General features: G+C 56.7%; 4 protein-coding genes across 5 annotated transcripts in view; 1 reads left to right on the top strand and 3 right to left on the bottom strand.

Annotated features, from left to right (window-relative positions):
• Nucleotides 1-3,909, bottom strand: part of SMG5 (SMG5 nonsense mediated mRNA decay factor) — a 33,646-nt gene extending 29,737 nt beyond the window's left edge. The window contains exons 1-2 of one of the 2 annotated variants that reach the window (XM_068414479.1): nt 3,768-3,849; nt 2,102-2,204 (exon numbers count right to left, since the gene is read on the bottom strand). In XM_068414479.1, coding sequence (XP_068270580.1) covers nt 2,102-2,118 — 17 coding nt within the window. In that variant the 5' untranslated portion in view covers nt 2,119-2,204; nt 3,768-3,849. Of the gene's footprint in view, nt 1-2,101; nt 2,205-3,767 lie in introns of both variants that reach the window. The other variant, XM_068414478.1, reaches the window with a different exon arrangement.
• A 2,774-nt stretch (nt 3,910-6,683) lies between these two features.
• Nucleotides 6,684-8,271, top strand: TMEM79 (transmembrane protein 79). Its single transcript, XM_068415249.1, has 3 exons — nt 6,684-7,416; nt 7,637-7,850; nt 8,067-8,271. Exons 1-3 carry the CDS (start codon nt 6,684-6,686, stop codon nt 8,269-8,271), a joined length of 1,152 nt encoding a protein of 383 aa, XP_068271350.1.
• Nucleotides 8,272-9,463: 1,192 nt separating this feature from the next.
• On the bottom strand, nt 9,464-13,674 carry GLMP (glycosylated lysosomal membrane protein). Its single transcript, XM_068414868.1, has 6 exons — nt 13,608-13,674; nt 12,786-13,043; nt 12,336-12,518; nt 11,967-12,185; nt 11,538-11,815; nt 9,464-10,469 (listed from the first exon to the last, which is right to left on the bottom strand). Exons 2-6 carry the CDS (start codon nt 13,035-13,037, stop codon nt 10,301-10,303), a joined length of 1,101 nt encoding a protein of 366 aa, XP_068270969.1. The 5' UTR covers nt 13,038-13,043; nt 13,608-13,674; the 3' UTR covers nt 9,464-10,300.
• Nucleotides 13,675-13,918: 244 nt separating this feature from the next.
• On the bottom strand, nt 13,919-24,020 carry CCT3 (chaperonin containing TCP1 subunit 3). The gene is made up of 14 exons (XM_068414477.1): nt 23,896-24,020; nt 22,411-22,472; nt 21,884-21,934; nt 21,730-21,792; nt 21,205-21,301; nt 20,360-20,477; nt 19,995-20,181; nt 19,381-19,530; nt 18,000-18,132; nt 17,499-17,580; nt 17,193-17,373; nt 15,655-15,900; nt 14,820-14,951; nt 13,919-14,274 (listed from the first exon to the last, which is right to left on the bottom strand). The coding sequence occupies exons 1-14, from the start codon at nt 23,924-23,926 to the stop codon at nt 14,170-14,172; spliced, it is 1,638 nt and encodes a 545-aa protein (XP_068270578.1). The 5' UTR covers nt 23,927-24,020; the 3' UTR covers nt 13,919-14,169.
• Nucleotides 24,021-25,089: the final 1,069 nt, after the last annotated feature.

The following is a 25,089-nucleotide window of genomic DNA, read 5'->3' as shown; positions in this document are numbered from 1 at the left end:
GGGGACACGATGAGGACAAAAAGGTACAGGAGCCAACCTCACTTCAAAAATGTCAGGAAACATCAACACAGGCGCTACAGACCATGAACTGATTAAAATGTAATTTAGCATTTGTGCCTTGGGTGGCTTGAGAGCATGGGATGGATTCTCCTTAGCAGTTAAGAGGCCAAATTTTGTCCCAGTAGCCGTTTTTATACCTGCTGGGTTTAAACATTGCTTTCAGACAGCACATCAGAACCACGGAGGAGGCAAATCAGATGCCAGTCTATTAAAAGCACCAAGCAGAGCACATCATGCCAAGCAGGGTGGAAGTGGTCCAACGTGAAGTCCTCTTCAGCCACGCAGACACCGACCTATCGCTTTCCGTGCCATTAACATTCTGGGATGGGGCAGGACAGCAGGGAGAATTATTTGTCCTCTATTTCTTTATTTAATACATTGCTAAGAGCCACAGTCTCTGAGGAGTAAGAAATTTCTCAGGGAGAAGAACTGCAGCCATTCATTCGTATCCTGGCATGTGTCAGTACACAAATAATACTGCCCAGAACAAGGCTGGCAGACCAGAATAGTAACGCAAAGCCAGTGAGCTAACGGTTACGCAGAATCCAGAAAAGAAATCTGTAAAATAAGTCCCGTCACCCTACGCTAAAACTTACGTTTTAAAACAGCACCCAGGATAATCCAGTTGCCACATTCTGAGGTGAAACTTGAGGGATTATCACACGCAGAATGAGGCTGGAAGAGCCCTCTGGGATCATCCGTTGCCCAACGGTTGTCAGTCCAACCGTTGCCCTGACGCCACCATGGCAACTAGACCATATCAACCCAGGAAGACTTAAATGGAAAAGACCAAAGAGCATCCTACCAAGAGCGATGGGCAACCTCATCTCCAAAAGGCCACTCCAGTGGCCAACTTACTTGCCAAGGACTGTAGAGACCTGAGCTCAACTCCCACAAGCAGACACGTGAGCACAGTTTATAGCTGGGACCGGTGACACTCAAACATCTGTGACTCAAAGGCACTGCTTAATGCGATGGCCAAAAGTTTCCAGAGACACTCAGTCATCACACAAAGTACAACGTGTTTTTAGAGGACGGGAAGTTACTGCTTCATCTAACTGAACTTCAGGCTGAAATAGAGATGAATTGACAAGAGACTGTTAAGGTTGAAAGCTTGCTAAGAGAGCTGTGTCGCAAGAAAATTTGTGGCCACTGCAGATACTGTAAATCCTGCGCTAAAAATCACAATACTTAACCAGCTAAAAGAAGAGCCGCCTCTACAGGAGCGTGGTTTTCTTGTTTCTGCTGTAAAAATGCTCTAAAGCAACCACACACCTTATTGTGCCATAAAAATTTAAAGAGAAAACAACCGCTTCCTTGCCTTAGTGACCAACCCCACGCCTGGTCAAGAAACGTTCACTTGTGAGCTCCAGAAGCATCAGGTGAGCTAAGAGGCACCCACGTTCCTGGTCACAGAATCACAGAATCAACCAGGTTGGAAGAGACCTCTGGGATCATCGAGTCCAACCATTGTGTGGTCCACTCTGACCACAAAGTAAAACACATCTCAAACCACGATGAAGGCGGTTTAAACAAAACACATTCTATTTCGCAAGCAGGAACACCCACATCCTCTTCACTCCTGTCCACCACATCTCAGGTGACAGCAGGCAAGGTGTTAACGCTGCATTAGCTCAACTTCTAGCAGATGTGGGAAGATCAAATGGGGTATCTCAATGTGACAGCAAATACAAAGCTCCCACAGCCCCGGAGGTGCTTCCAGCACGACGACGCAGCCCACACCTCGGGTAATCCAAGCCATTGCGTTTTACCACTGACCTTGCAAGAAAAAGAAACGCACCTAAATATGACTTCAAAGTGCAGGGAACGTGCTCGGACGAAGCGCATCCTGGAAACAAATTCTAGTAACTACTACTCAAACCTGCTATTACTGCTTTGGACTTTCGGGCAAGGATCTTGCCAGCTTTCTCAGAGGGAGGCAAGCCTTGCCCTGTTTTAGAGGAGAGCTGTGAGGTTCCATGAGATGAAAGGACGTGCCCAATGTCACCGAGCAAGTCAGTAATTCAAAAAGAAAACAGACCTCAACGTAAAATCCATCTCTTGCCTTCATCACCTTGCTCATCTTCGATACCACGCTGCCGCTGCTGAAACACCGCTACGAATCTGCTTTACTGACGGAGAAACTGCGACAGAAGGGGACAATTGCTGGGCCACACTCGCAAAACAAGTCATCAGCAGAGCAGGGGCCATGCACCTGAGTGCTGACAGCGGGACACCTCGTCCCTGCTGGGCTGAGCTGACCAAGGCCATCGGTATTTCCTGAATCTTGTTTTCCGATGCCATTTCCAATGCACAGCGCAGAGATGTAAGCGCGAGTGGAGTCCCAGGGAGTGTTTTATTGGGCAGATCTGCAGCTAGAGCAGTTCTGCCCTCCACACAGCAGGAAAGTGCCCTGGCTCAAGCTCCTGCTCATCACACCCTCTTCTCCAGCCCTTCCCATGTAACCCCTGTCTACTGCCAGGGACCCCCTCTCCCTGGATGCCCCCCACATCTTGCCCTTATCCCTTTGCCTCCCCACACCTCCTTCCCCCTCAGCCCCATCATCTCCTACCCCATCACCCTGAATCCTGCATAACTCCCTCCATCCCCCACGTCCTGACCCATCTCCCTGGGTGCCCCCTTTTCCCTGACCCCCTTCTTACCCTCCCACTCACCTTCTTCCCCCTCATCTCTCCATTATTCCCCCATCCTGCCCGGATCCCCCACAGCTCCTTCCCCACCACCCTGTGTTTCGACTCATCTCCCCTGAATCCCCCACACCCCTTTTTCACCAGTGCCCCTGTGTATTGCTCATCTCCTCCAGATCCCACACAACCCCCTTCCCCTTCTTCCCTTCCCTAATTTTCCCCCTTCTCCTTTCCCTTAGCACTGCACACTTCCCCTGGATTCCCCCTAATTTTCTTCACCTCAACCTTCCCTGAATTCCACTACCCCCTTCCCCTGTTTCCCCCTAATCTTCCCTAAATCCCACCACCTCCTTCCCCCTTGTTCCTCCTCCATCTTTCCTGAATATCCCTACAATCCCCTTCCCCCTGGTTCCCCCCAGCCCCCCTTCCCCTCTCCAGGCTCCCCCCCAACCTCCCCTCGATCCCCCCCCATCCCCTAACCTCTGTTAACCCCCACTCTTCCCTTGATTCCACCATCTCCTTCTCCAGCCCCTAAGTTTTCCTTACTTCCCCCATCTCCTTCCCTTCAATCTTCCCTAAATCCCCCCAAATCCCCTTCACCTTGGTCCTCCCCAATCTCCTCCAGGTTCCCCCTCCCCAATCCCTTATTATCCCCAACCTCCCCTAGATCCTCCCCATCTCCTTTCCTCCCTCCTGGTCTCCCCAAGCTCCCCCAGTTCCCTTCCCCATCCCCTTCCCCCGAGCCCCCCCCCCCCAGATCACCCCACAACCTCCTCCGGACCCCACCCCATCTCCTTTCATCCCTCTTGTCCCCCCAGTTTCCCTTAGACCCCTTCATCTCCCCTGACCCCCTTCATCTCTGCCCTGGTCCCTCATCCTCCTCCCTGACCCCCTTGATCTCCCCCCCGGTCCCTCATCTCCCCCCGGTCCCCTCATCCTCTCCCTGACCCCCTTCACCTCCCCCCCAGCCCCCTCATCTCCCCTGTCCCCCTTCACCCCCCCCCGGTCCCTCACCGTCCCCCCCCGGTCCCTCAACCCCCCCGACGCCCCTCTCCTCACCGGTACAGCCGTTTGGTGTGCAGCACCTTGGCCTCCGGTTCGCCGCTCTCACCGGTAACCCCACCGCCTTGGCTCATGGCGCCCGCCGAAAGCAAAGCCCAGCCCGGCCCGGCCCAGGCGCGGCCCACCGGCCCCCCGCCCACCTCAGCACCGGCCGCGCCGCCGCCGCCGCCGCCCCCGGCCCCGCTCGGCCGCCATGGTTGCGCGGCCGCCCCCCCGCCGCTGCCCCGGCGCCGCTCTCGCGAGACTTTGCGGCGAGAGCCGGAGGAGAGCGGCGGGCAAACATGGCGGCGGCGGGGCCGGCCTCACCTCGCGAGAGTTCACCTTCCCGCCGCGCCAGCACTTAGTGCTGGCAACATGGCGGCTGCGCGGCGTCATCTCGCGAGAGTTCATCGATCCGGCACAGAGACACGCGGCCGCCGTGCCAGCACTTAGTACTGGCAAATATGGCGGCCGTGCTGGCGTCGTCAACGAGCTTTATTGCTCGCCCTGCGCGCCGTGACAGGCAGCGGCGATGGCGGACGGGGCCGGGCCTGAGGGCTGGTTCCCTCTGTGGGCCCTCCCTATGGCTGCCCCATGCCCTGGGCCTGGCAGGAGCTGTGGGGCGGGCGTCCCTCCCTCTGCCTTGGTGCCTCATGGCCGCCAGGCCCCCTGAGGGCTCAGGCAGGGGCCACCCTCCATGGCTGTGAGGGCCGTGAGCTGCAATGGCGGGAGGAATCCTTCCCCAGCCCTGGGAATCCCTTTGTGCCGCCATGTAGCGTGAAAGCCCAGTGCTGCTGGCTAAGACGGGGGGTCCCAGGGCCCCCCATCCCTTTGGTGCTTCACCTCCTCGGTGTGGCCGTGGCTCTTGCAGGAACAGCCCAAACAGAGATCCAGGCCCTGCCACTGTCATGGCAGAGAAGCACTGGGGCACAAATCCAGGCTGGGCGGAGAATGGATGGAGAGCAGCCCTGAGGAGAAGGACTTGGGGGTGACGGGTGACGAGAAGCTCAACATGAGCCGGCAACGTGCGCTGGCAGCCCAGAAAGCCACCCGTGTCCTGGGCTGCATCCCCAGCAGCGTGGCCAGCAGGGCGAGGGAGGGGATTCTGCCCCTCTGCCCCGCTCTCCTGAGACCCCCCTGCAGTGCTGCGTCCAGCTCTGGGGCCCCAACAGCAGAAGGACACGGAGCTGGTGGAGCGAGTCCAGAGGAGGCCACGGAGATGATCCGAGGGCTGGAGCCCCTCTGCTCTGGAGACAGGCTGGGAGAGCTGGGGATGTTCAGCCTGGAGAAGAGAAGGCTCTGGGGAGACCTTCTAGCACCTTCCAGCACCTGAAGGGGCTACAGGAAAGCTGGAGAGGGGCTTTTGCCAAGGGCATGGAGTGACAGGACGAGGGGGAACGGTTTTAAACTGAAAGAGGGGAGATTGAGATGAGATCTGAGGAAGAAATTCTTTGCTGTGAGGGTGGTGAGAGCCTGGCCCAGGTTGCCCAGAGAAGCTGTGGCTGCCCCCTCCCTGGCAGTGTTCAAGGCCAGGTTGGATGGGGCTTGGAGCAACCTGGGCTGGTGGAAGGTGTCCCTGCCCGTGGCAGGGGGGTGGAACTGGATGGGCTTTAAGGTCCCTCCCAACCCAAACCAGTCTGTGATTCACCTTCAGCAGGCCCTGGCCCTGCTGCCAGCCCTCCCAGCCCAGAAACCCCCTGGAAGAGGGACATGCCACCCTGTGCTTGCCCCTACGTGGTGGCTGTCACATGCCATGGAGGAGCCCACGTCCCCGGACAACAAGATGGGGGCTCTGGAGGCGGCACAGGGCCGAGGGGCCGCCTGCGGGCTCGGGTGAGGCTGCTGCGCCTGCCCCTTTCGGCACAGCCCCACCTTAGCCGGTTAAACAGGTTTGAAGTCCAGACGGTGAAGAGACAAGAGACATTTGGTGGAGGCATTTCGCAGGGTCCCAGCACTGCTGTCCTCACTGCACGGCCCCATGGCCCCCCACCTCTCTCCAAGTAAGTCTCGCGGCGAGGGGAGCCCGGTGCCAGCTTCCTCCCGTGTCCCGTGGGGCGATGAGCGAGCGGGGCTGGGAGCGGGGAGATGGAGGGGTGCGAGACACAGGAAGCTGCTTTAGCCATACGCCCTTGCGTGGACCTCAGGTGAAGCCCTGCGCCACTCTGTGCCTCAGTTTCCCCGTGCCTGTGGCCAGGCCAGGGCTCCTTCTGGGGGTGCAGGGATGAACGTGCCCAGAAGTGGGGGGGAGAGAGAGAGCTGCCTGCAGCCAGCAATGCCTGGGGTGGGCTCAGAGACAGGGATCCCCTGCTAAGAGGGAAAAATGGGAGATTTCTGCCCGGATCTCCTGCTCCCCCACAGCAAGTGGCACCCAGCAGCCCCCTGTGCCCACCCCAGATCGGTCTCAGCCACAAAAGGCAGCAAATCTGGCTCATCCTGGCTTTAGCTGTGGTTCCTACATGTGGCCTGGCCGGCTCTCCGCGAGTATCGGGGCTTGGCTGATGCCGGCACAGGACGGAGCCGCGGGAGGAGCCAGTTGTGTGGGCCAGGCAGTGTCCAGCTCCCCCGAGTCACAAGGCTCGTCCCCAGCCAGAAACCCCGGGATGTTTGGCCAGGTGGGGAAGCAATTCCCAAGCTGCCCCCATTTTACAGCCAGACCCACACACCCGGGGCTCACCAGGCGCCCAGCCCGTGATGGGGACGCAGGTGATGGGGACTCCAGGGGTGGTGGCTCCCAATTCGCACCCCACGTTGTAACTGGGGCTGTGTGTGTGACCCCAAACCTCTCACTTCGGCTGGTTTTTTGTCTCCTTTCTCCTGGCGCAGGGTGAAAGCAGAAGGGACGGGAACCTCGTGCCCTCGCAACACTCCAAGACGCAGGAGAGTTTCTTGCTGGTCCCCAGCTGCATCCCCAGCGGCACCGAGCCGGCCGCTCTCATGGCTGCTGCTGACCCCATCCTGCCCCCTGAGGAGGTGGCTTTGCTGGAGCTGGGGAAGGTGGCCCTGGCCACCCCCCTGGACAAGGTACCACCAGCCCTGGATGAACACCCAGGGGACTCTGATGCCACCCTGCCGTGGGACCGGTGCCAGCACAACACCCGGGGCCAGCTGGAGCCCACAGAGACCAAGAGACGCTCAAGTCCTGAAGGAGGCCGCGAAGACCCCGAGGAGGCTGCTCCCCCCTGCCCTCCACCTGAGGCCGAAGACGAGGAAGCCCCCGGGCTGCCCGTGATGGCGGCCCACGTCTTCGTGCCCATCAACCCGCAGTGCATTGAGCGGACACCAGGCAAGCAGAAGAAGCAACCGGCCCCGTGGCCCCAGGAGCGGGGCAAGGAGGGCTGCGTCCCCCCCAGCGACAGACCCGACGGGCTCCGCCAGAAGCAGGTCTTCCTCCCCATCGGCCCCTCGCGCTACAGGGACCCCCTGGGCTTTGAGGGGCGAGCGGCCAAGCCACCGAGCGAGGGGCCGCGGCGCCCGTGCGCCAGGGACTGCAGTGCCGGCAACTTCAAGGCCGTGGCCTCGGTGGTGGGGGCTCTGCTCCTCTGCCCCTGCCTCGTCTACGGGGCCTACGCCTTCCTGCCTTTCGACGCCCCGCTGCTGCCCACCGTCAGCGCCCGCCTGGTCTACACGCTCCGCTGCGCCGCCTTCGCCACGTTCCCCATCGTTCTGGGTGAGCCACGGGGGTGGCATATGAAGCCCTTCACCCCTGAGGGCTGCGGGGAGCAGAGCTGGGGCTGAGCTCTTTGCAGCTCCTTCCAGGAGCAGCACACTGAGGTTTCCTACCCTCTTCCCCCGCCATTGTGTCTCTCTCTGGTCCCCCCCCAGCCCTCAGGCCCCAAGGCAGCTTCACTGGGCGCCTGCTCAGCCCCTCTCTCTCTGCTCCCCCCCAGGGATGATCGTCAGCGGCATCTCCCGCCTCTGCTCCTCCGCGCTGGAGCCCTTCGGGGAGCTGCAGCGGGAGGTGGAGATCCACCGCACCTACGTCTCCCAATCCATCCAGCTCTTCATCCTCTACTTCTTCAACATGGCTGTGCTGGTCACCTACCTCCCGCAGGAGCTCCTCAAGCTCATCCCTCTGCTCACGGGGCTTTTTGCCATCTCCCGGTAAGTGGCTCCTTCACCCTACGCCTGGCCTGCGGCACTGCCCGGGGTGCAAACGGGGTCTGTCAGGGCTGGCAAACACCACACCAGGCTTTGGGTGGGTTGCTCCATCCTTCACTTCCCACAGCGGCCATGCCTGGCAAACCCTCGCTGGGGTCAGCACCCCTTGAGCAAAGCTGGGTGCCAGCCCTAAGGCATCGCCCTCTTGACCCTCTCCAGGCTGATTTATTGGCTGTCGTACGCCATCGGACGCTCCTTCCGCGCCTTCGGCTTCAGCATGACCTTCCTGCCCCTCCTGGCCATGCTCCTCTGGAACCTCTACAGCATGTTCATCCTGGAACCCGAAAACCTCCTCGCTGTGGCAACGCCAAAACCCGAGGCCCGCGCCAAGGACAGTGGGGCCAAACTGCGGTACTGGGGGTGAGGGAAACCCCGGGGAAATGGGGTGCCTGGACCCCAGGGTGCAGAGGGGTTGAACCCTCCTCGCTGCCCTGCCGTGGGAGCCCTGGAAGTGGAGGGGTGCAGGCAGATCTGGCTGGGCCCCTGCTCCAAGGTTGTGCTGGGTGCCGGGTTGATAGAGCTAAGTTGTAAAATTCTCTGCACTGGGAGTTACCTGCAGGAGGGTGAAGGGGACCCGGAGCAAGACCCTGTTCCGTGAGGCTGGGCTGGGGGGGGATTTGCCTTGCGGGAGCTGGCTTGGCCCAATAAAGCCCTTCACCAAGCGGTTCTGTGGTTGGTTTGGGGAGGGTGGCTTAAACCCCCCCAGGAATCGCTGCTGCCACGACTCAGCTTTGCCCACGGGATGCCACCATCCAGCCCCAAAATGATGTTTCCAAGAGGGGGGAAAAAAAAATAATGATGTTTCCCCAAACTGTCCCATCTCCCAGCACTGCAACCGCACCCCAGGCCTGCGTCCCTGCCCGATGGCGTGGCCAGTCCCACCCAGCTTGTTCCTCCTCTTCTTCCTGGTGAAGGTTCAGCACCTGGTTCACAAACCAGGCGGCCGGGGAGGAGGGACGGAGCCCTGCCCCAAGGAGGGACACAGGGAGAAGCTGGAATGGGTGAGATGGCACCAGGTTTGCTGCTGCCCAGGGCTGGGGATGGCTGATGCCCCCCAGGAGAGGCACCCAGCCTGCACCCCTCAGCACACTGGGCCCCCCCTCAGAGTCCTTTGCAGACATGAAGGGACCCCTCCGAGTCCAGCCCCACGCAAGTCCCATTGTCTCACTTCTCTGATTCTCAGGCATAACCCAAACCAATTAAAAATCCACCCAATCAAGGGAAAGCTGCTCCATCCCGAGACCTGCCGAGCACGTGGCTTGTCCCACCTCCCGTCCCCGAACGCAGGTCACTCAGAGAATAGGAACAGCCCGACTCTTTCAAACACATTTCTCAGCAGGGCTACACCCACGGCCCGGGCTCACGCCGACCCCACAGCAAAACCACCCCAGAGCACCACCCCACGAGCGATCCAGGGGCACGGAGCCTCCCTTAGAGGCGAGTTTTTGTACCTTCTGAGCTCCAGCACCCTTTAATTCCTGTGAGGCCTGAGAGCTGCTCTCCTCACACTCACCCGTAGTGCAGCGTTTCCACAGGAAACTGCTCTCAAAAATCCACTTTATTTGGTCAAAGACAAGTCAGTGATGGAGAACACGAAAGCCCAGCGCACCCCTAAGCGATGCGGTACCTCTGCACACACCGAGCAGCCACAGACCACGCTTGCCCCGTGGCTTCAAGCCCCTGGCTAGCACTGCAGAGCCAGCCCCGCAGAGCCAAGGGCAGCAGTTAGCCGAGAGCAAGGCTGGATCAGCCCTTCATGGGCCACCAGGACCTACCTGAGCTCAAGCAGCTGCTGCAAAGCAGCGCTGGGGTTTCCCTCTTGTACGAGCAGCCTCCATCGAGGCCAGAGAGCGTCTGCTGGGGGTTGAGGAGTCCGTGAGCCCCAGCTGGGTTGAGGGGGGGGTGTTCTGGGATGCCCCCAGCGCAGCGAAGCAGCAGCAAGACACCCTGCGCGCTGGCAGGAGCAGTATCAGTCCCCAGCCCTGTCCTCCAGCCCTGCTCCTGGGTTGGAGCCACCCAAAGCAACCCTGGAAGTGGCACAGGACAAGGCACAGCCAGTCCCGGCTGTCGCTCGGCTGCAGAGATGACAACAGTGGTTTTATCCCTTGGGAGAAGGAAGATTTTTCCGTGGCTTTAAGGCAACCCCGACCAACTGCCCCCCAGCCACTTCCCTTGGCTGGATGGATCAGGAAACAACAGAGGAAGAAGGGATCCAGGCAGTAGGAGGGAGGAGGACAGAGGGATACGTGACATGGGCAAGTGTTGCCCTGGTCCCCTTTGAGCCTGGACAGGAGGACAGAGAGGAGGTGGCAGGAACTGGAGCCCCTGCAGCAGCCACCGTTGTGTCCTGGTGCCAAGAAGGATCCCGGGGGTCCCTCCAGGGACCGTCCCGCTCAGTTGATGGGCTCGTACTCAGAGTAACGTTTCCTCTGGGCAAAGAGGACCACGCAGCTGCCCACCACGAGCATCACCGTGGGGGTACCCAGTGCCACGGCCATGATGGAGATGACGAGGGGGGAGAAGGTGTCCTTGGGGGGCTGCCCGAAGCCCAGCAGCGCCGACCTGCAGGAGGGGATGAGACAAATCAGCCACGGAGATGGGGGGTCAGCTGGGTCCCATGGCTGGAATATCTGGGGCTTTCGATCCCGATAAGGTCAGATCAACATTTCTCAGCAGGATCCCACATAGAATCACAGAATGGTTTTGGTTGGGAAGGACCTTTAAGATCATCGAGTCCAACCGATAACCCAGCACTGCCAAGGCCACCACTAACCCATGGCCCTCAGCACCACATCTGCACGGCTTTTAAATCCCCCCAGGGATGGGGACTCCACCACTGCCCTGGGCAGCCTGTGCCAGTGCTTGACAACCCTTTGGGGAAGAAATTGTCCCTGATCTCCAACCTAAACCTCCCCTGGGGCAACTTGAGGCCGTTTCCTCTCATCCTATTGCTTGGGAAAACAGCCTGACCCCCACCCTCCTTTCAGGCAGTTGTAGAGAGAAGGTCTCCCCTCAGCCTCCTTTTCTCCAGGCTAAACCCCCCCAGGTCCCTCAGCCGCTCCCCATCACACTTGTGCTCCAGACCCTTCACCAGCCCCGTTGCCCTTCTCTGGACTCGCTCCAGCACCTCAAGGTCTTTCTTGTCGTGAGGGGCCCAAAACTGACCCCAGGATTCGAGGTGCGGCCTCACCAGTGCCGAGTCCAGGGGGATGATCCCTGCCCTAGTCCCGCTGGCCACACTAGTGCTGACACAAGCCAGGCTGCTGGTGGCCTTGGCCACCTGGGCACACTGCTGGCTCATATTCAGCTGCCATCGACCAACACCCCCAGGTCCTTTTCCAGCCACTCTTCCCCCAGCCTGTAGCGGTGCGTGGGGTTGTTGTGCCCCAAGTGCAGGACCCGACACTTGGCCTTGCTGAACCTCACACATGGGGTAGGAGAAGGTCTCCCAGCCTCAGGGAGAGGTGAGGGAACACATCAATAAACTGCAAAACTCCTTGCTACAAGATCCTGGGAAAACACAGCCTCTTGAAAGGAAATAGAGAAAACCTCTAACCTAAGCAGCTCCCCAAACTGCACGTTATTAGTGGCCACGAGAGGATCGTTTCACGCACGACGGACCCCACTCACCAGCTGAGGTAGCGTTTCTCCTCATAAACCTTTCCATCCTCTCCCCCAAAAGAGATATTGATGGCGCTGACGGTGTAGGTGCTGCCTACGCCCTCCCCAAAGTAGGCGCGGACAACGCTGGACACGGGCAGGCTCCAGTTGGCTGCTCGCAGGTCACGAGACCGGCACTGGATGTTGTCCTCACGTCTGGGGGTCCGGGAACCGTAGGCCGTCGCCTTCCACTGCAGGAAGCTGAGCACGGAGCTGTCGTTTTGGGATTCGGCTACCAGGGAGAGCGTCTGGCAGAGGGAGAGCGACGGGCGGTGAAGTGAGGGTGGGAGAGGGTCTTCACACCATAGTGGGGGCCGTAGGTTGCCCAGGCTGCTTGCCCCAGGTCGCCCTCACCCCCGTTCCGGCAGCAGGGGGATGTCCCCAAGCCCCAGCGCTCACCTCGAAGATGGTGGGAGTGTACTCGTCGTCGATGGACCGTGCCGAGCGCAGCTTCTGCGCCACCCCCGTCTCCTCCACCGTGACCACTTCCAGCGCAAATCGGGAGCCGTTGCCCCGCGGAGCCACCCCGGCCAGGACAAACTCCACTTTGGAGCTGTTTGCCGTGTGCAGGAGGCTGGGCAGGGGCCCGTCACGGCCACTGGCCTCGTAGGCTGTCACCTGCAGGGGACACAGGTCAGAGGGACAGCGTGAGCACCGGTTGGGACACCAAGGAGCAACGTTCCCTCTTCAGCAGGTGCTTTGGACATGACCTTCACTGCGTTCTCCCTACAGCATCCCACCGTGGTGCATCCCCCCTCTGCCCCTTACCCGAAACGCCAGGCTGCCGTTGGAGAAGCTGCCGCCAGGGTCGGTGGCCGGGACGCCCGTGAACTCGGCCGTCAGGGCCGTGTGGTTCAGGGTGTGGTTGATGCTGTCCCAGGAGAAGTCAGCCAGGTCGTACGTGGGGTAGAAGAGCTCTTCCAGCGCTCTGCCCTCGCTGTACTCAAACACCTACAGAGAAGGAAGGGGAGAGGGGCCAGGGTGCTTGTGGCTACCCCACTGCTTCGTGCCGTGGTCCACGGGCTGCCACTGCCACCATGGCGAGGAAGGAGACCAAAGAGGAGCCGCCTTGGCCAGACATCTCAAGGCACCATCACAGCTCGAGCCAGAGACAACCGGAGTGGGCCGCACAAGGGGCCGTTTCGCTGCGGCTGGGAAAGCTGCCGACCCCCCCGTGTCCCCTCCGCCACGGGGCAGGGCCACCGTCCTCAGCGCTACCTTGGTGAAGACAACGGCAGCGGAGTAGACGACGCTGCTGGGAGGGTCGATCCAGACGGCGCCCGCGGGGGCGGGTGACAGCAGCCGGGTCCAGTTGACGCGCAGGACGCTGCTCGCGCTCGCAGTAGCCACCAGCAGCACGGCGGGAGCCCCGATGCTGCTCCAGACGTAGTGCAGGGTGTCCCCGGGCCCCACCGCCCGCACGTGCAGCAGGTTGACGGAGGAGTTGTTCCAGCCAGGGTTGTACTGCATGGACACCTGCGGAGGGAGGAGAGGGCTCGGGGTGACACGGTCCTACCCAGCGGGGGACAACCCCAAACGTGTCCCTGGTGAGACGGGGACACCGTGGGGGCTGCGGTGGCTTCCCGGGGAGCCCGGCCACGGTGCGAGCGGTGCTGAACGAGCTCGGTCGGCGTTTCACATCCGTCTGGTTCCGAACAGCTCCGGCAGCGAGCCCCGTCCCTGCCCAGCGCCACGGTGCCCCCACCGCATCGGGGACACGAGGGACGGAGGCGGGTGGCACCAGGACAGGGTGCCCAGACACGGGTGACCCCCGTGTAGCGGGATGGGGCAGGGGGCACGTTCCCTCCAGCTCCAGCCTGAGCCCCGGGGGTGGGCGGGGAGACCCGAGGTAGCCCCTCTGCCCCCCACACGTTTGGGCCACAGCACCGGGGTCGGGCTCCAGCCCAGACCCTGCTCCGAGCAGGATGCGGCCTCCGAGGCTCCCCCCGGGGAACGGGGCGGGCGCCGGGGCCGGTCCCACCCGGGACGAGTCCCCGAGCACAGGCTGGAGCCCGCCCGGTGCCCCCCGGCCCCGCTCACCCGCCGGCCGGTCCCGGTCGCGGTCCCGGCGGCCGCCGCCAGCAGCAGCAGCACCGCGCTCGCCGCCATGTTGCGACCCCACCCGCTCACGTGACCGCTCAGAGCCCCCCCCGCCCTCTTAAAGGGGCCGCGCAAGAGGCTCTTAAAGGAGCCGCCGCCCTTCAGGAAGATTTTAGGGGTTAAAAATCGTGTCAGCGGGCGCGGGGGGTCCCGTCCCGCCCCACGAACCCGCCCAACGCTCCCTGGCAGCGCCCGGCCCGAGGCAGGGGGGATTTTCCATCCACCCTGACCCGCATTAAACGCGCACACAGTGAAAGGACGCGGTTTATTTTTGAGGCATTTAAGGAGAACGCACAGGCCAGAGACTTACATGAACCATCAGTATCTGCCCAGAGCTGGGGCACTACGTGACACCTCAGCCCCTTTCCCCACCTTCATGGGTTTGGTTTTCCCCCCCCTCCCTCCCACAGACTTTAGACAAACTCATCCCGGGCTCGGCCTCAGGGAGCTCGTCCCCCAGCCGAGGCCGCGGCGCCTGGTTCTTCCCCCGACTCGATTCCTCTTATTCCTGGGCCGCCTCCGGCGCGGGGGGCTGCTTGCTTTGATCCTCACCCTTCTTTTTGTGCCCCGAAACGATGTCATCGATGCGGAGGAGGAGAACTGCAGTCTGGGGAGAAAGCCCACAACCCAGGTTAGTCAGGAGCTCATCACAAAGAAAAAAATCCAATTTACCCACAAAAAAACATCCCCCTTTGACTAAATGCTTCTCTTAGCACAGGGGAAAGGACACGGTGGGAGCAGTCAGTGGCTCTGGCACCCGTGGAAAGGGGACACCAGTTATTTCTAGCTGTCTGGCAAGAAAGGGACACAGAATCCTTTCAAGCAGCCGCCTTTGATCCAACACCCGCGAGCACACGCTCGAAAGGGGATTTTCTAACGAGGGGAGGGCAGCTCAGGCAAGGCCACTCCACGATCCAACAGGCAGCCACTAACTGGCCACAGCTTGGATGGAACACAACAAATTTTAGCCACAGGATCACAACCCCAACCCCTCTGAAAGCCTGAGGACGGGCTCCCACGGGCTTATCCCATCCCTTCATCATCACACCTCCACCACACTCTGTCTGCGGCGCTTACCCGAACGGCCAAGCGCACAAGCAGTAACATTCCCCTCTCCCAAGAGATCTCTTAACTCCTCCCCTCTCTCCTTACCTCTACCGCTGTTTTATAGGTCTGCAATTTAACTGCCAAAGGCTCCCAGATCCCCAGGTCCTTCATGTCAACCAAGGCTCCGGTCTCACCGTTCACTCCCCACGTCTGGCTGCCTTCTTGGGTGTGTTTTGCCTGTAAGCAAGAACGCCAGGTCACCACCGAGGGGGTTAGAGACGGCGAATTCACCTGGGGGAAACTCAAACTGACCCACGGGCTCAGGGAAATAGTAAAAGGTCACGAGAATTTTCTCAATTTTTGGAGTTTATACAAGAGCGTGTTACTGAGCATCACTTGAGGTCGGGGCGTGGGGCAGTCGGGGTGTGGGAGATACCAGAAGTCAGAGCTGGAGATACCACAAGTCAGAGCTGGAGATACCACAAGTCAGAGCTGGAGATACCACAAGTCAGAGCTGGAGGTACCACAAGTCAGAGCTGGAGGTACCACAAGTCAGAGCTGGAGATACTCTCTCATACCATCCAATCTAATCCCAAAGGAAGACGTTGATTTTGTTCACCCTCAAGGGTTTGTTAAGTTTGGTTTTTAAACTCTGGTTCCTCCACCAAGTTCTTTAACTCCATTTTTATGCTTTCAAATTCAGCATAAAACTTGAGTAAAAACGCCTGTAGCGCAGATAATGCAAAAAAAACCACACCAAGAACCTTTCTATCACCTTCAACGGATGGGTTACTCCAACACAGGGTGACTTTCGTGTCAAGGCCAAGTGCAACTACTAAAAAGCTGCCCCAAGGGCCCTGCTGTGGAAGGATGATTGACCCGAGGGGGGTAGGACACAGCAGGAAGGGATCGAACCTCTTTGGCTGACCCACCGCCTTACCCTGAGCGAGGTGAGCACCCGGATGGTGCTAGCACCACAGTTCTGGATCAGCGTCCGGGGAATGACCTCCAGGGCTTGGGCTACCGCCCGGTACGGCCACTGCTCCACCCCCGTCATGCCTTTGGATTTCTCTGTCAGCGCGTGGGAAACGGCCATTTCAGTGGCTCCGCCGCCCGGCACCAGCTGCGGGTCGATGAGGACGTTGCGACACACCTGCATGGCGTCCTGGAGGTTGCGTTCTACCTCCTGCAACACAAAAGCGCAGATTTTATGGGGTGGTGTGACAGAGTTTGTGTGCCTTAAACAACTTGTTTGACAACTCTGGCTGGAGGAGGGGGTGGGTGCTACAGAGGCCTGGAAGTCTGGCAAGAGATCAGGGCCTTGGGAGCAGAACAACACCTTTGCTGTGCCTGAATTGGTGTGATTTACAACTCTGGCTGGAAGAAGAGGCAAGTCCTGTGGAGGTATCTTTTCCTTGGGGCCAGCCTACATGTGCAACAACTTTGCAAGGCATCAGCCACGCTTGTGCAGGACACCAGGGTCACACCACAACTAGGGGGGATCTCGACCACCACAGAATCAACCAGGTTGGAAGAGACCTCAGGGATCACCGAGTCCAACCATTGCCCTGACACCACCATGGCAACTAGACCAGGGCACTAAGGGCCATGTCCAGTCTTTTCTCAAACCCCTCCAGAGATGGTGACTCCCCCACCTCCCTGGGCAGCCCCTTCCAATGGCTAATGACCCTTGCTGAGAAGAAATGTCCTAATGTCCAACCTGACCCTCCCCTGGCCAAGCTTGAGGCTGTGTCCTCTTGTCCTATCGCTAGTTGCCCGGGAGAAGAGGCTAACTCCCACTTCACTACAACCTCCCACCAGAGACCCCTTGGGGCACCACCGACTCATTTCAAGAACACCTAAGCCTACAAAGCGCAGGCGTCCCAATTAGCACAGGAAGGGAGGGGAGGGGGGAGACAAGAGGGATGTTACCACCCTCTCCCATCTCGCATGCAAATGACCTGAAGTATTTAGAACCTCTGCTTGGGATGCTGGTGGGCTCCTGCCCCTGCCACCTGAGGACCATCCTGCAAGCAATTTACCAACTCTACAAACAACTTACACCGCTGGATCAAAGGCTGGTGATCTCTCTTTTCCTCTCTCTCCTACTGTCTTCTTTCTCTCCTTCATTTTCTTTTCCTCTCTTTTCTCAATGCCTTTACAAACCCAAGACACTTATGACCACGCAACTTTCCCTGTATTAATAAATCATTCTTAATTTCATACCAGTTCTTTGGTGTCGTTTCACCTTATTTTACTCCAAGGGATTTATGAACTAGTTGCTACCAGTCGTAACAGGCGGCAGGGAGCTCTAACACAGCACTAGCTGAACTCTTTGTCGCTCTAGAACCCAGAGGAAACTTGTGCTTGCTTCATTTGCAGCTGCTCAAAAGGAAGCAACGGCTTATTGATCAAGAAGGTGGCCAAGACAGGAGGAGAAGCAGAATATGTAAGAATTTACTACTAGAGTTAACTTACTGCTAGGATTTCCTTGCTGGCTCCACGCAGAACGATGGTGCAAGCCTTGGGGTCTTTGCAATCAGTGATGAAGGCAAAATACTCATCTCCTATTTTTTTAACTTCAAACAGCCTGGCTCCAGTTCCCACATCCTCCTCCCGCAGCTCATCCGTGCGACTCACAATGCGAGCCCCGCAGGCCCTAGCACGCAAAACAAGTCAAGTGAGATGCTCACATGTAAGAATTGGGGAGAAAGCGTGAGATAAGAGTGAAAACTCCACGCCACAGAGAGCGAGAACGGGCTCCAGCGAGGAGCTGGCGCTCACCTGGCGATCCTGTTGTTGTCTGTCTTTCTCACCCTGCGGATCGCGGTGATGTTGGCTTTCATCAGGTAGTGTTGGGCCAAGTCTGCAATCAGGTTGGTGCAATTTTATTGATTAATCAGCGGTAGGGCCACAAAATTTATTATTTTTTAAAGTAAAAAGGGTTATGGAAAGAAAAAACCTAAATGTAGCTTCATAAACCAAGTTGCAAGGCAAAATTCCAGCGCAGCTTGCCCTGGTCTGACAGACTCAGCCTCGCTTGTGTTTTGGTGTCGTTTCCAAATGCAGGAAAAGCAAAATATTATTGTAAGGCAACCTCAAGAGCCACCCCCAATGCCTGTGATGTAGAATTACTTGCTTGAAAGCTAAAAACCAAAACAAAACCAGGGTCATGTTCAAAATCAAGTTTGTGGGTTTGGTTTTTTGTTTGAACGGTGCATTTAACACCGCAGGAACCTTCCTAAGATGAATTCACCACACAGGAGGATCACACAGTGTTATTACCAGAAATTCCTTTCTCTGTGATGACCAGATCCGGCTTGACTCTCATCAGATCCTCGCAGATCTGCTGGATGTACTCCTCCTCCATCTGCAGGATGCGGGCAAAGTCTTCCTCCCGCGTTATTTCAATGTCAGTCTGCACAGAAAGAGGTGTAAGTACCTGACTGTTCCTCCCAGCCCTTCACAGAGTTAGGCACAGACCCCCTGGCTTGAGCGATCTTTACTCCTCTGATATTGCCTGGAGAAGAGTTAGGAACTACACACAAAAAATACTGATCAAATAAACTGTGACGCTGTGTCAGTTATTACTGTTTAAGCACAGAAATATTTCTTTGACCGTCACTTGGCTACACAGTGTAGCTGCTTCAGTGAGTAAAAGCACCGTGGCCTCAGTTATATTCTTCTACCTTGTTCTCCAGGGTACTGACCCCCCAGCAGGATTAGCCCATACGTATAAAAAGGTCGCCAAAAGGCAGCACACGAAGGCAGCCTTTTGCTACTGATGTTTTTAACGAGCTGAGAGCTGGGCCCATGCAAACCACATGGAGTTCAACAAGGCCAAGGGCAAGGTCCTGCACGTGGGTCGGGGCGATCCCAAGCACAAATCCAGGCTGGGTGGGGAATGGATGGAGAGCAGCCCTGAGGAGAAGGACTTGGGGTGATGGGTGACGAGAAGATCACCATGAGCCGGCAACGTGCGCTCACAGCCCAGAGCCACCCGTGTCCTGGGCTGCATCCCCAGCAGCATGGCCAGCAGGGCGAGGGAGGGGATTCTGCCCCTCTGCTGCGCTCTCCTGAGACCCCCCTGCAGTGCTGCGTCCAGCTCTGGGGCCCCAACAGCAGAAGGACACGGAGCTGGTGGAGCGAGTCCAGAGGAGGCCACGGAGATGCTCAGAGGGCTGGAGCCCCTCTGCTCTGGAGACAGGCTGGGAGAGCTGGGGCTGTTCAGCCTGGAGAAGAGGCGGCTCCGGGGAGACCTTCTAGCACCTTCCAGTACCTGAAGGGGCTACAGGAAATCTGGAGAGGGGCTTTTGCCAAGGGCACGGAGTGACAGGACGAGGGGGAACGGTTTTAAACTGAAAGAGGGGAGATTGAGATGAGATCTGAGGAAGAAATTCCTAATGAGGGTGGTGAGAGCCTGGCCCAGGTTGCCCAGAGAAGCTGTGGCTGCCCCCTCCCTGGCAGTGTTCAAGGCCAGGTTGGATGGGGCTTGGAGCAACCTGGTCTGGTGGAAGGTGTCCCTGCCCGTGGCAGGGGGGTGGGACTGGATGGGCTTTAAGGTCCCTTCCAACCCAAACCATTCCCTGACTCTATAATCTGGATTTGTTCACTTTACTAGTCTTAAATCAAAAGTTGTGGACATCTCTAAGAAGACTCACTTTACCTGGCTCTCTCCTTTCTTGTACTCTAGTGAACAATCCAGAAGGACAATGCGTGGATTCTTAATAAGGCGACGCATCCTGGGATGAGTTACATCTTTATTCACCATGATTCCACGCAAAACACACGAGTCTTCACTAAAACCACCTGGAATCTGACAGACACAAAGGGGGAAAAAAAGACAAGTCAATGTACTCCAGAAAAAACTGTCTGTGCTCCTGAAACTATCCAGCCCACGGACTGAAAAAGGAAAACTCATGAGTAACCATGATACATCCAGGTTGCAATTGGAGTTAATTGTAAGAGCACACTGGCTTTGATTAAAGGAAAAGCTGTGGAAAACCTCGAGGAAATGCTCACATTGTGGCAACACGTGTTTGGAAGATGGAAATGGAAACAACTTACATGATCTTTTTGACAAAGATTCTAAAAGAGTTGAAATAACCACCCTGGTTTTCACTCTAAACCAGCCAGGCTGATAGCACTAAAACACCTTCAAGGGTTATGTTTGCAGGCTGCAGAGCAGCAGCACAGAATTCTTCCCACTGCACCCTAGGAACAACCAGTTCAGAGCAGGAAAGGGGCACACGGACAAGAAACGGTTCAGGACATACTCACCTTTTCTACTTTTGCATATTTTTTAATATCAATTTCCTTCCTGCCGTTCTCTTCAAACTCCACAGTCTTCACAGCGTCGAGAGCGATGCTACAGGCCAAGTCAGACCAGCGGTTTATTGCCTTGGTATTTATGGCGCTCTTTATTATTTTAAGCATCATCTCTTTGTTGTTCACGTCCACCGCAGTGCTGACACAAAGGCAAAACCAAACAGTCAACTGAGCATCACCCCAGGCTACAACCTACTCAGAATCCCCTTGAGTCCCTCTCCAATTATATTTTCCTAACATGATTCCCTGAAGAATCATCTGGAGCAGTACAGAAACCCCACATCCCTTCTCTCTAACTCCCACCAGCCTCTACTCACCCGATTTTCTTTAGACTACTGATCATGTCATCCAGAGCCTTACGATAAGCCCCAATGATCACAGTCGGGTGCATCTGCTGCTCAAGGAAGTGTTCGGCAACAGAGAGCATCTCTCCAGCTGAAAAAAAATTACCAAAACATCAAAATTCCCCCAAATAAGTCAGTAGAACAATCAACAGTCGACACAGAACAGCATCCCAGACAAAAAGTATCTGCTACCCTCTGCTCTAATGTCACCTCCACCTTTCTTTGTACTTAACTGTGCTTATCTCAGGGAAAGAACACAACTTTCCAAAGCAGAGCTGATCACCGAAGGGTCTAACGAACCTAGTGTTGTCTTCCACAGTAAAAAAACCCAAATGGATCCATTTTAGGGTTGGTAAATAATGAGTATCTGTCTCATTAAGGCACACTTACGGGGCTCTGATGAGCAAAAAGGGCAAACTTCAGCCTTAACCCTTTACAGAATCCCAGAATCAATGAGGTTGGAAGAGCCCTCTGGGATCATCGAGTCCAACCATTGCCCTGACACCACCATGGCAACTAGACCAGGGCACTAAGTGCCATGTCCAGTCTTGTCTTAAACCCCTCCAGAGATGGTGACTCCGCCACCTCCCTGGGCAGCCCCTTCCAATGGCTAATGACCCTTGCTGAGAAGAAATGCTTCCTAATGTCCAACCTGACCCTCCCCTGGCCAAGCTTGAGGCTGTGTCCTCTTGTCCTATCGCTGGTTGCCTGGGAGAAGAGGCCAACTCCCACTTCACTACAACCTCCCTTCAGGTAGTTGTAGACTGCACTAAGGTCACCATACTTTATAAAAAGCATGTCCTATTCACTCTCCTTACCAAGGATAATCACAGACGTGGTCCCATCTCCAACTTCTTCGTCTTGAGTACGGCTGATCTCAATCATTGACTTGGCAGCTGGATGCTGGACTTGAATCTGTACAGGAGCAAGGGGCATGTTTTTGTTGCAGAATGCTAAAGCTGAGACTTCTTGCTCAATGGAATAAATATCACACGTTTTAAGCAATCCAAGGCACTCTGCCCAACTACAGCAAATATTTTTCTTCCTTTTTGAGACCGAAAATAAGCCTCTCTTTTTCACAATATTGCGTCACCCACGGATTTATGATTTTTGTGATGTTATTTTAACATCACTTGCACCAGAAAGGCGACAATCATTCCCTGGTGAAATTATCTGGCATTGTAAAAGCAAGTATCTACTCTTAATTACCAAGAATTTACATGAGTCTTGTAAAACCTCCAGCAAAACTTACCACGCTGGGATCAAAGCTATTTTTCTGAGGAGGAAGATTCTGGAAGATTCCAACTCATGTTAAGTAAGACAATCCTTTAGGAAAAACTTACTTCTCTAAGAATAGCGTTGCCATCATTGGTCATCACAATCCCACCCATGGGGTCCAAAAGCATCTGCAACCGAAAGAGAAGCAGCGTTTGCACTGACCTATAATAGGTGTTTCTAGCCAGCAGGCAGCACAGGTATTTCAGCAAAAGTTCTTACCTTCATCATTGCTCTTGGTCCCAAACACGTTCGGATAATGTCAGCAATAGTCTAGGAGGAAGAAAAGAAATGAGGTGATACAGGAGGGCATCGAAAAGCCAAAAAAAAACCCCACATAGTCTCTATGAAACAAGCAGCCACTGCAAATTTTAAGTGACCCAATGGCTCTGCAGTTGCTTAGATGTCAAAGAAGCTAAGGATTGTGTGGGAATGAGAACAAAGGGGTTATAAGAGCACCGGCACCACACTAAATTATTAACTAAATCAGATGTCAAAACTTACACACTTTCAGATTTTGCAGAGAAAGAGGTTTTGGTGGGTTAACCCCCACCCTGTTCAGTTACGTTGCACCTATTATTTTACCACTGAAAATTCGTTTTCTATGCTGCTTGTACCCAGGATTCACACAGACTAGAGAAAATAGGCTTCAAATCCAGTTTTCCCACTTAAATATATAAATATATATATATATACACACACGCACTAAAAAAAAATAATCAAAACAGCCTGACATGAGAACATGGTACCTTAGCAGCAGTGATGTTTCCAGTCTGGACTTTTCTTCCAGACTCACGTTTCATATTCTGACCTAAAGCGCACAGAAAAAAAAAATAAAATGTTAAAGCACAAATATAACTTTAATCCAAAGCCCAAGAAACAGTGTCAGAGAGACCCTCTCAGTCACACACACGTGATATATGACCAGTTCTAAATTAAGAGTTTACAATAGAAATACCACAGCCACTACACGAAAGCACATTCATAGAAGAGTATCAGTGAAAAACAACATTTCTGATTATAACAGAACTCCTGAGTAGCAGCATAATTCAACTGAGACAAAGCTTTGTGGCCCTGATAACCTATTTCCCCAAGAGAATGGAACAGCAGTGACTCACTAGAAGCTGCAAGATGCCCCAAAGCCTAGGAACTGCTGCACAGTAGTTTTCAGTGCAAAAAAGTTACAGATGCTCACGCACAGTAAGTAGAACACTTAAAATTAAGTTTTATACAGCAGTGTTGGTCTGTCTTTGGCACACGAGCGTGAGCAGCCACTGCTGTACCACAAGCTCCCAACCATACTTGGGGAGTAGCTGTCAAAAGGGTCTGCCCTGAAGAATCTCTAGGCTGGGTGCTGCTTTGCTTTTATCACAAGCTGAGACTCGACGAGCACAGATTTACTTCAGGAGGGGATGTTTGTGCATGTAGATTTATAAAACAGAATAAAAGAAAGGAAAAAATTCTTTGCTGTGAGTGTGGTGAGAGCCTGGCCCAGGTTGCCCAGAGAAGCTGTGGCTGCCCCCTCCCTGGCAGGGTTCAAGGCCAGGTTGGATGGGGCTTGGAGCAACCTGGGCTGGTGGAAGGTGTCCCTGCCCGTGGCAGGGGAGTGGAACTGGATGGGCTTTAAGGTCCCTTCCAACCCAAACCAGTCTGTGATTCTATGAAAGCAACAGCAAAAGCAGCACCAATAAGGTAAGCAGACGGAGAGCAAAGGGGCCCCGGGCTACAACAGCCTGTGGGGCGAAGGGTGAGCAGAGCAGAAAGGAACCCCCGGGGAAAGGCTCATATTGGAGGGTGGGTGGTGAGAGAATCACCAAGTGCAAGGGGTGCAAACGGGACAGCACAAAGCAACGTGCCGAGAAACACAGGAGCAGAAATATAGTTGAGAGAAGCCGAGATCTGCCAGGAAAGGTTTAACGAGGAGCGGGGGCTCCGGTGCCCTGAGCCCTCGCGCAGGGAGCAAAGGCGGGGCGGGGGGACGACACGACATCGATGATCTTAAAGGTCTTTTCCAACCGAAACGATTCTGTGACCGCGCAACGGCTGTGGGGAACCTGTGGGGCCTGAGGAGCGACAGCGAGGGGGCAGCTCGGGGGGTCTGTGAGGGAGCGCCCGGCCGTGAGCGGGAACCAACATGGCGGCGGGGAGCGTGAGGCGGGCAGGGGGCCCCCTCCCCTCGCCCTCCAGCCCTGGGACCCCCCCCGGGAGGCCGGACCGGCCGCGGCGGCACTCACTGAGCACGAGGACGGGGCGCGGGCCCATCATCGCGGCGGCGGCAGGAGCGACTGGAGCGCGGCACCGGGCGCGGAACCTTCTGGAGGCCGATCCGCCGCTTCACCGTGCCGCGACACCCTACCCCGCCTCCCGCCCGTAGCGACCAATCCCAGCCCGGTCCGCAGGCTCGATGACCAATCAGAAGGCGGCGCTCCTCCTCCCCGGCGCTCACAGCAGGGTTGGTTGAGAGGCGACGCCCCAGCGCATGGAGCCGCGGGGCGTTGGGCGGGGCAGCGTGGGACTGCGCATGTGCGGACTAACGGCGCCGAGCGCATGGACCGTGGGGGGAGACGGACTCACTGCACATGCGCAAAGGGACGGCAGGAGCAACCACTGGACGGTGGCATGGGGGACGCGCTCCTGCCGCGCTCCCCGTTGCACCTGGAAGGCACCGGCGCGGGACACAACGGCTCCACAGGCGAGCTGGGAGGCGATGGGGGTCTCTGAGAGCGGTGTGTGGAAGGGAAGTCCTCAACGTCCACCCCTCTTCCCGTCAGTGCTGTGGTCTCGCCCGTCCCATGGGCGCGGCAGGCTGCCGCGAGGCATGCTGGGAGCGGGAGTTCCTGAGGCAGCGGGCATTGGTCGCGGCCCCCCGCCACGGCCCCGCTCCCCGTGGCCCCTCCGGCGCCTCCGTGGCTGAAGCGGAGCTGCCTGGTGGGACCTGAGACCTTCCCAGTGCCCCGGAGGCCCTGGTGTCCCCTCAGAGCAGAGCTCCTCGGCCCGCAGCTGTGGGGCATCCCCCGCAGCCGCTATTTGTGTCCCGGTGCGCTTCGTCAGGCCCCTCCAGTTGTTCGGTGTTAATTACAGCGAAAAAGGGCACAAACCCGGTACCATTCGCCCTTTTAGCCCCTGTGCCTACAAAAGTTTCCAGCTTGTCTGATTTTTTTTTTTCCCCCTCAATTGTTCTGCTCAATAACAAGGTTTTGGCTTCTCTCACAGTTACCTGCTCTCTTCCAGCTAAATGGACCCACCAACCCTTAGCCAGGAAGAAAAGCATACATACACAAGAAGTAGGTTGGATGCATTAACCTCTGGTAGCCAACTGCTGCTTGAGTAAGGTGCTTTGCAGAGAAATTCAAGCCGCTTCTGTTTAGTCTGAAGAAAAGGAGGCTGAGGGGAGACCTTCTCACTCTCTACAACTGCCTGAAAGGAGG

This window comes from Nyctibius grandis, chromosome 17 (assembly GCF_013368605.1).
Source record: "Nyctibius grandis isolate bNycGra1 chromosome 17, bNycGra1.pri, whole genome shotgun sequence".
Lineage (NCBI taxonomy): Eukaryota > Metazoa > Chordata > Aves > Nyctibiiformes > Nyctibiidae > Nyctibius > Nyctibius grandis.
The sequence above is the reverse complement of the archived record's forward strand: the minus strand, read 5'-3'. Positions and strand labels throughout refer to the sequence as shown.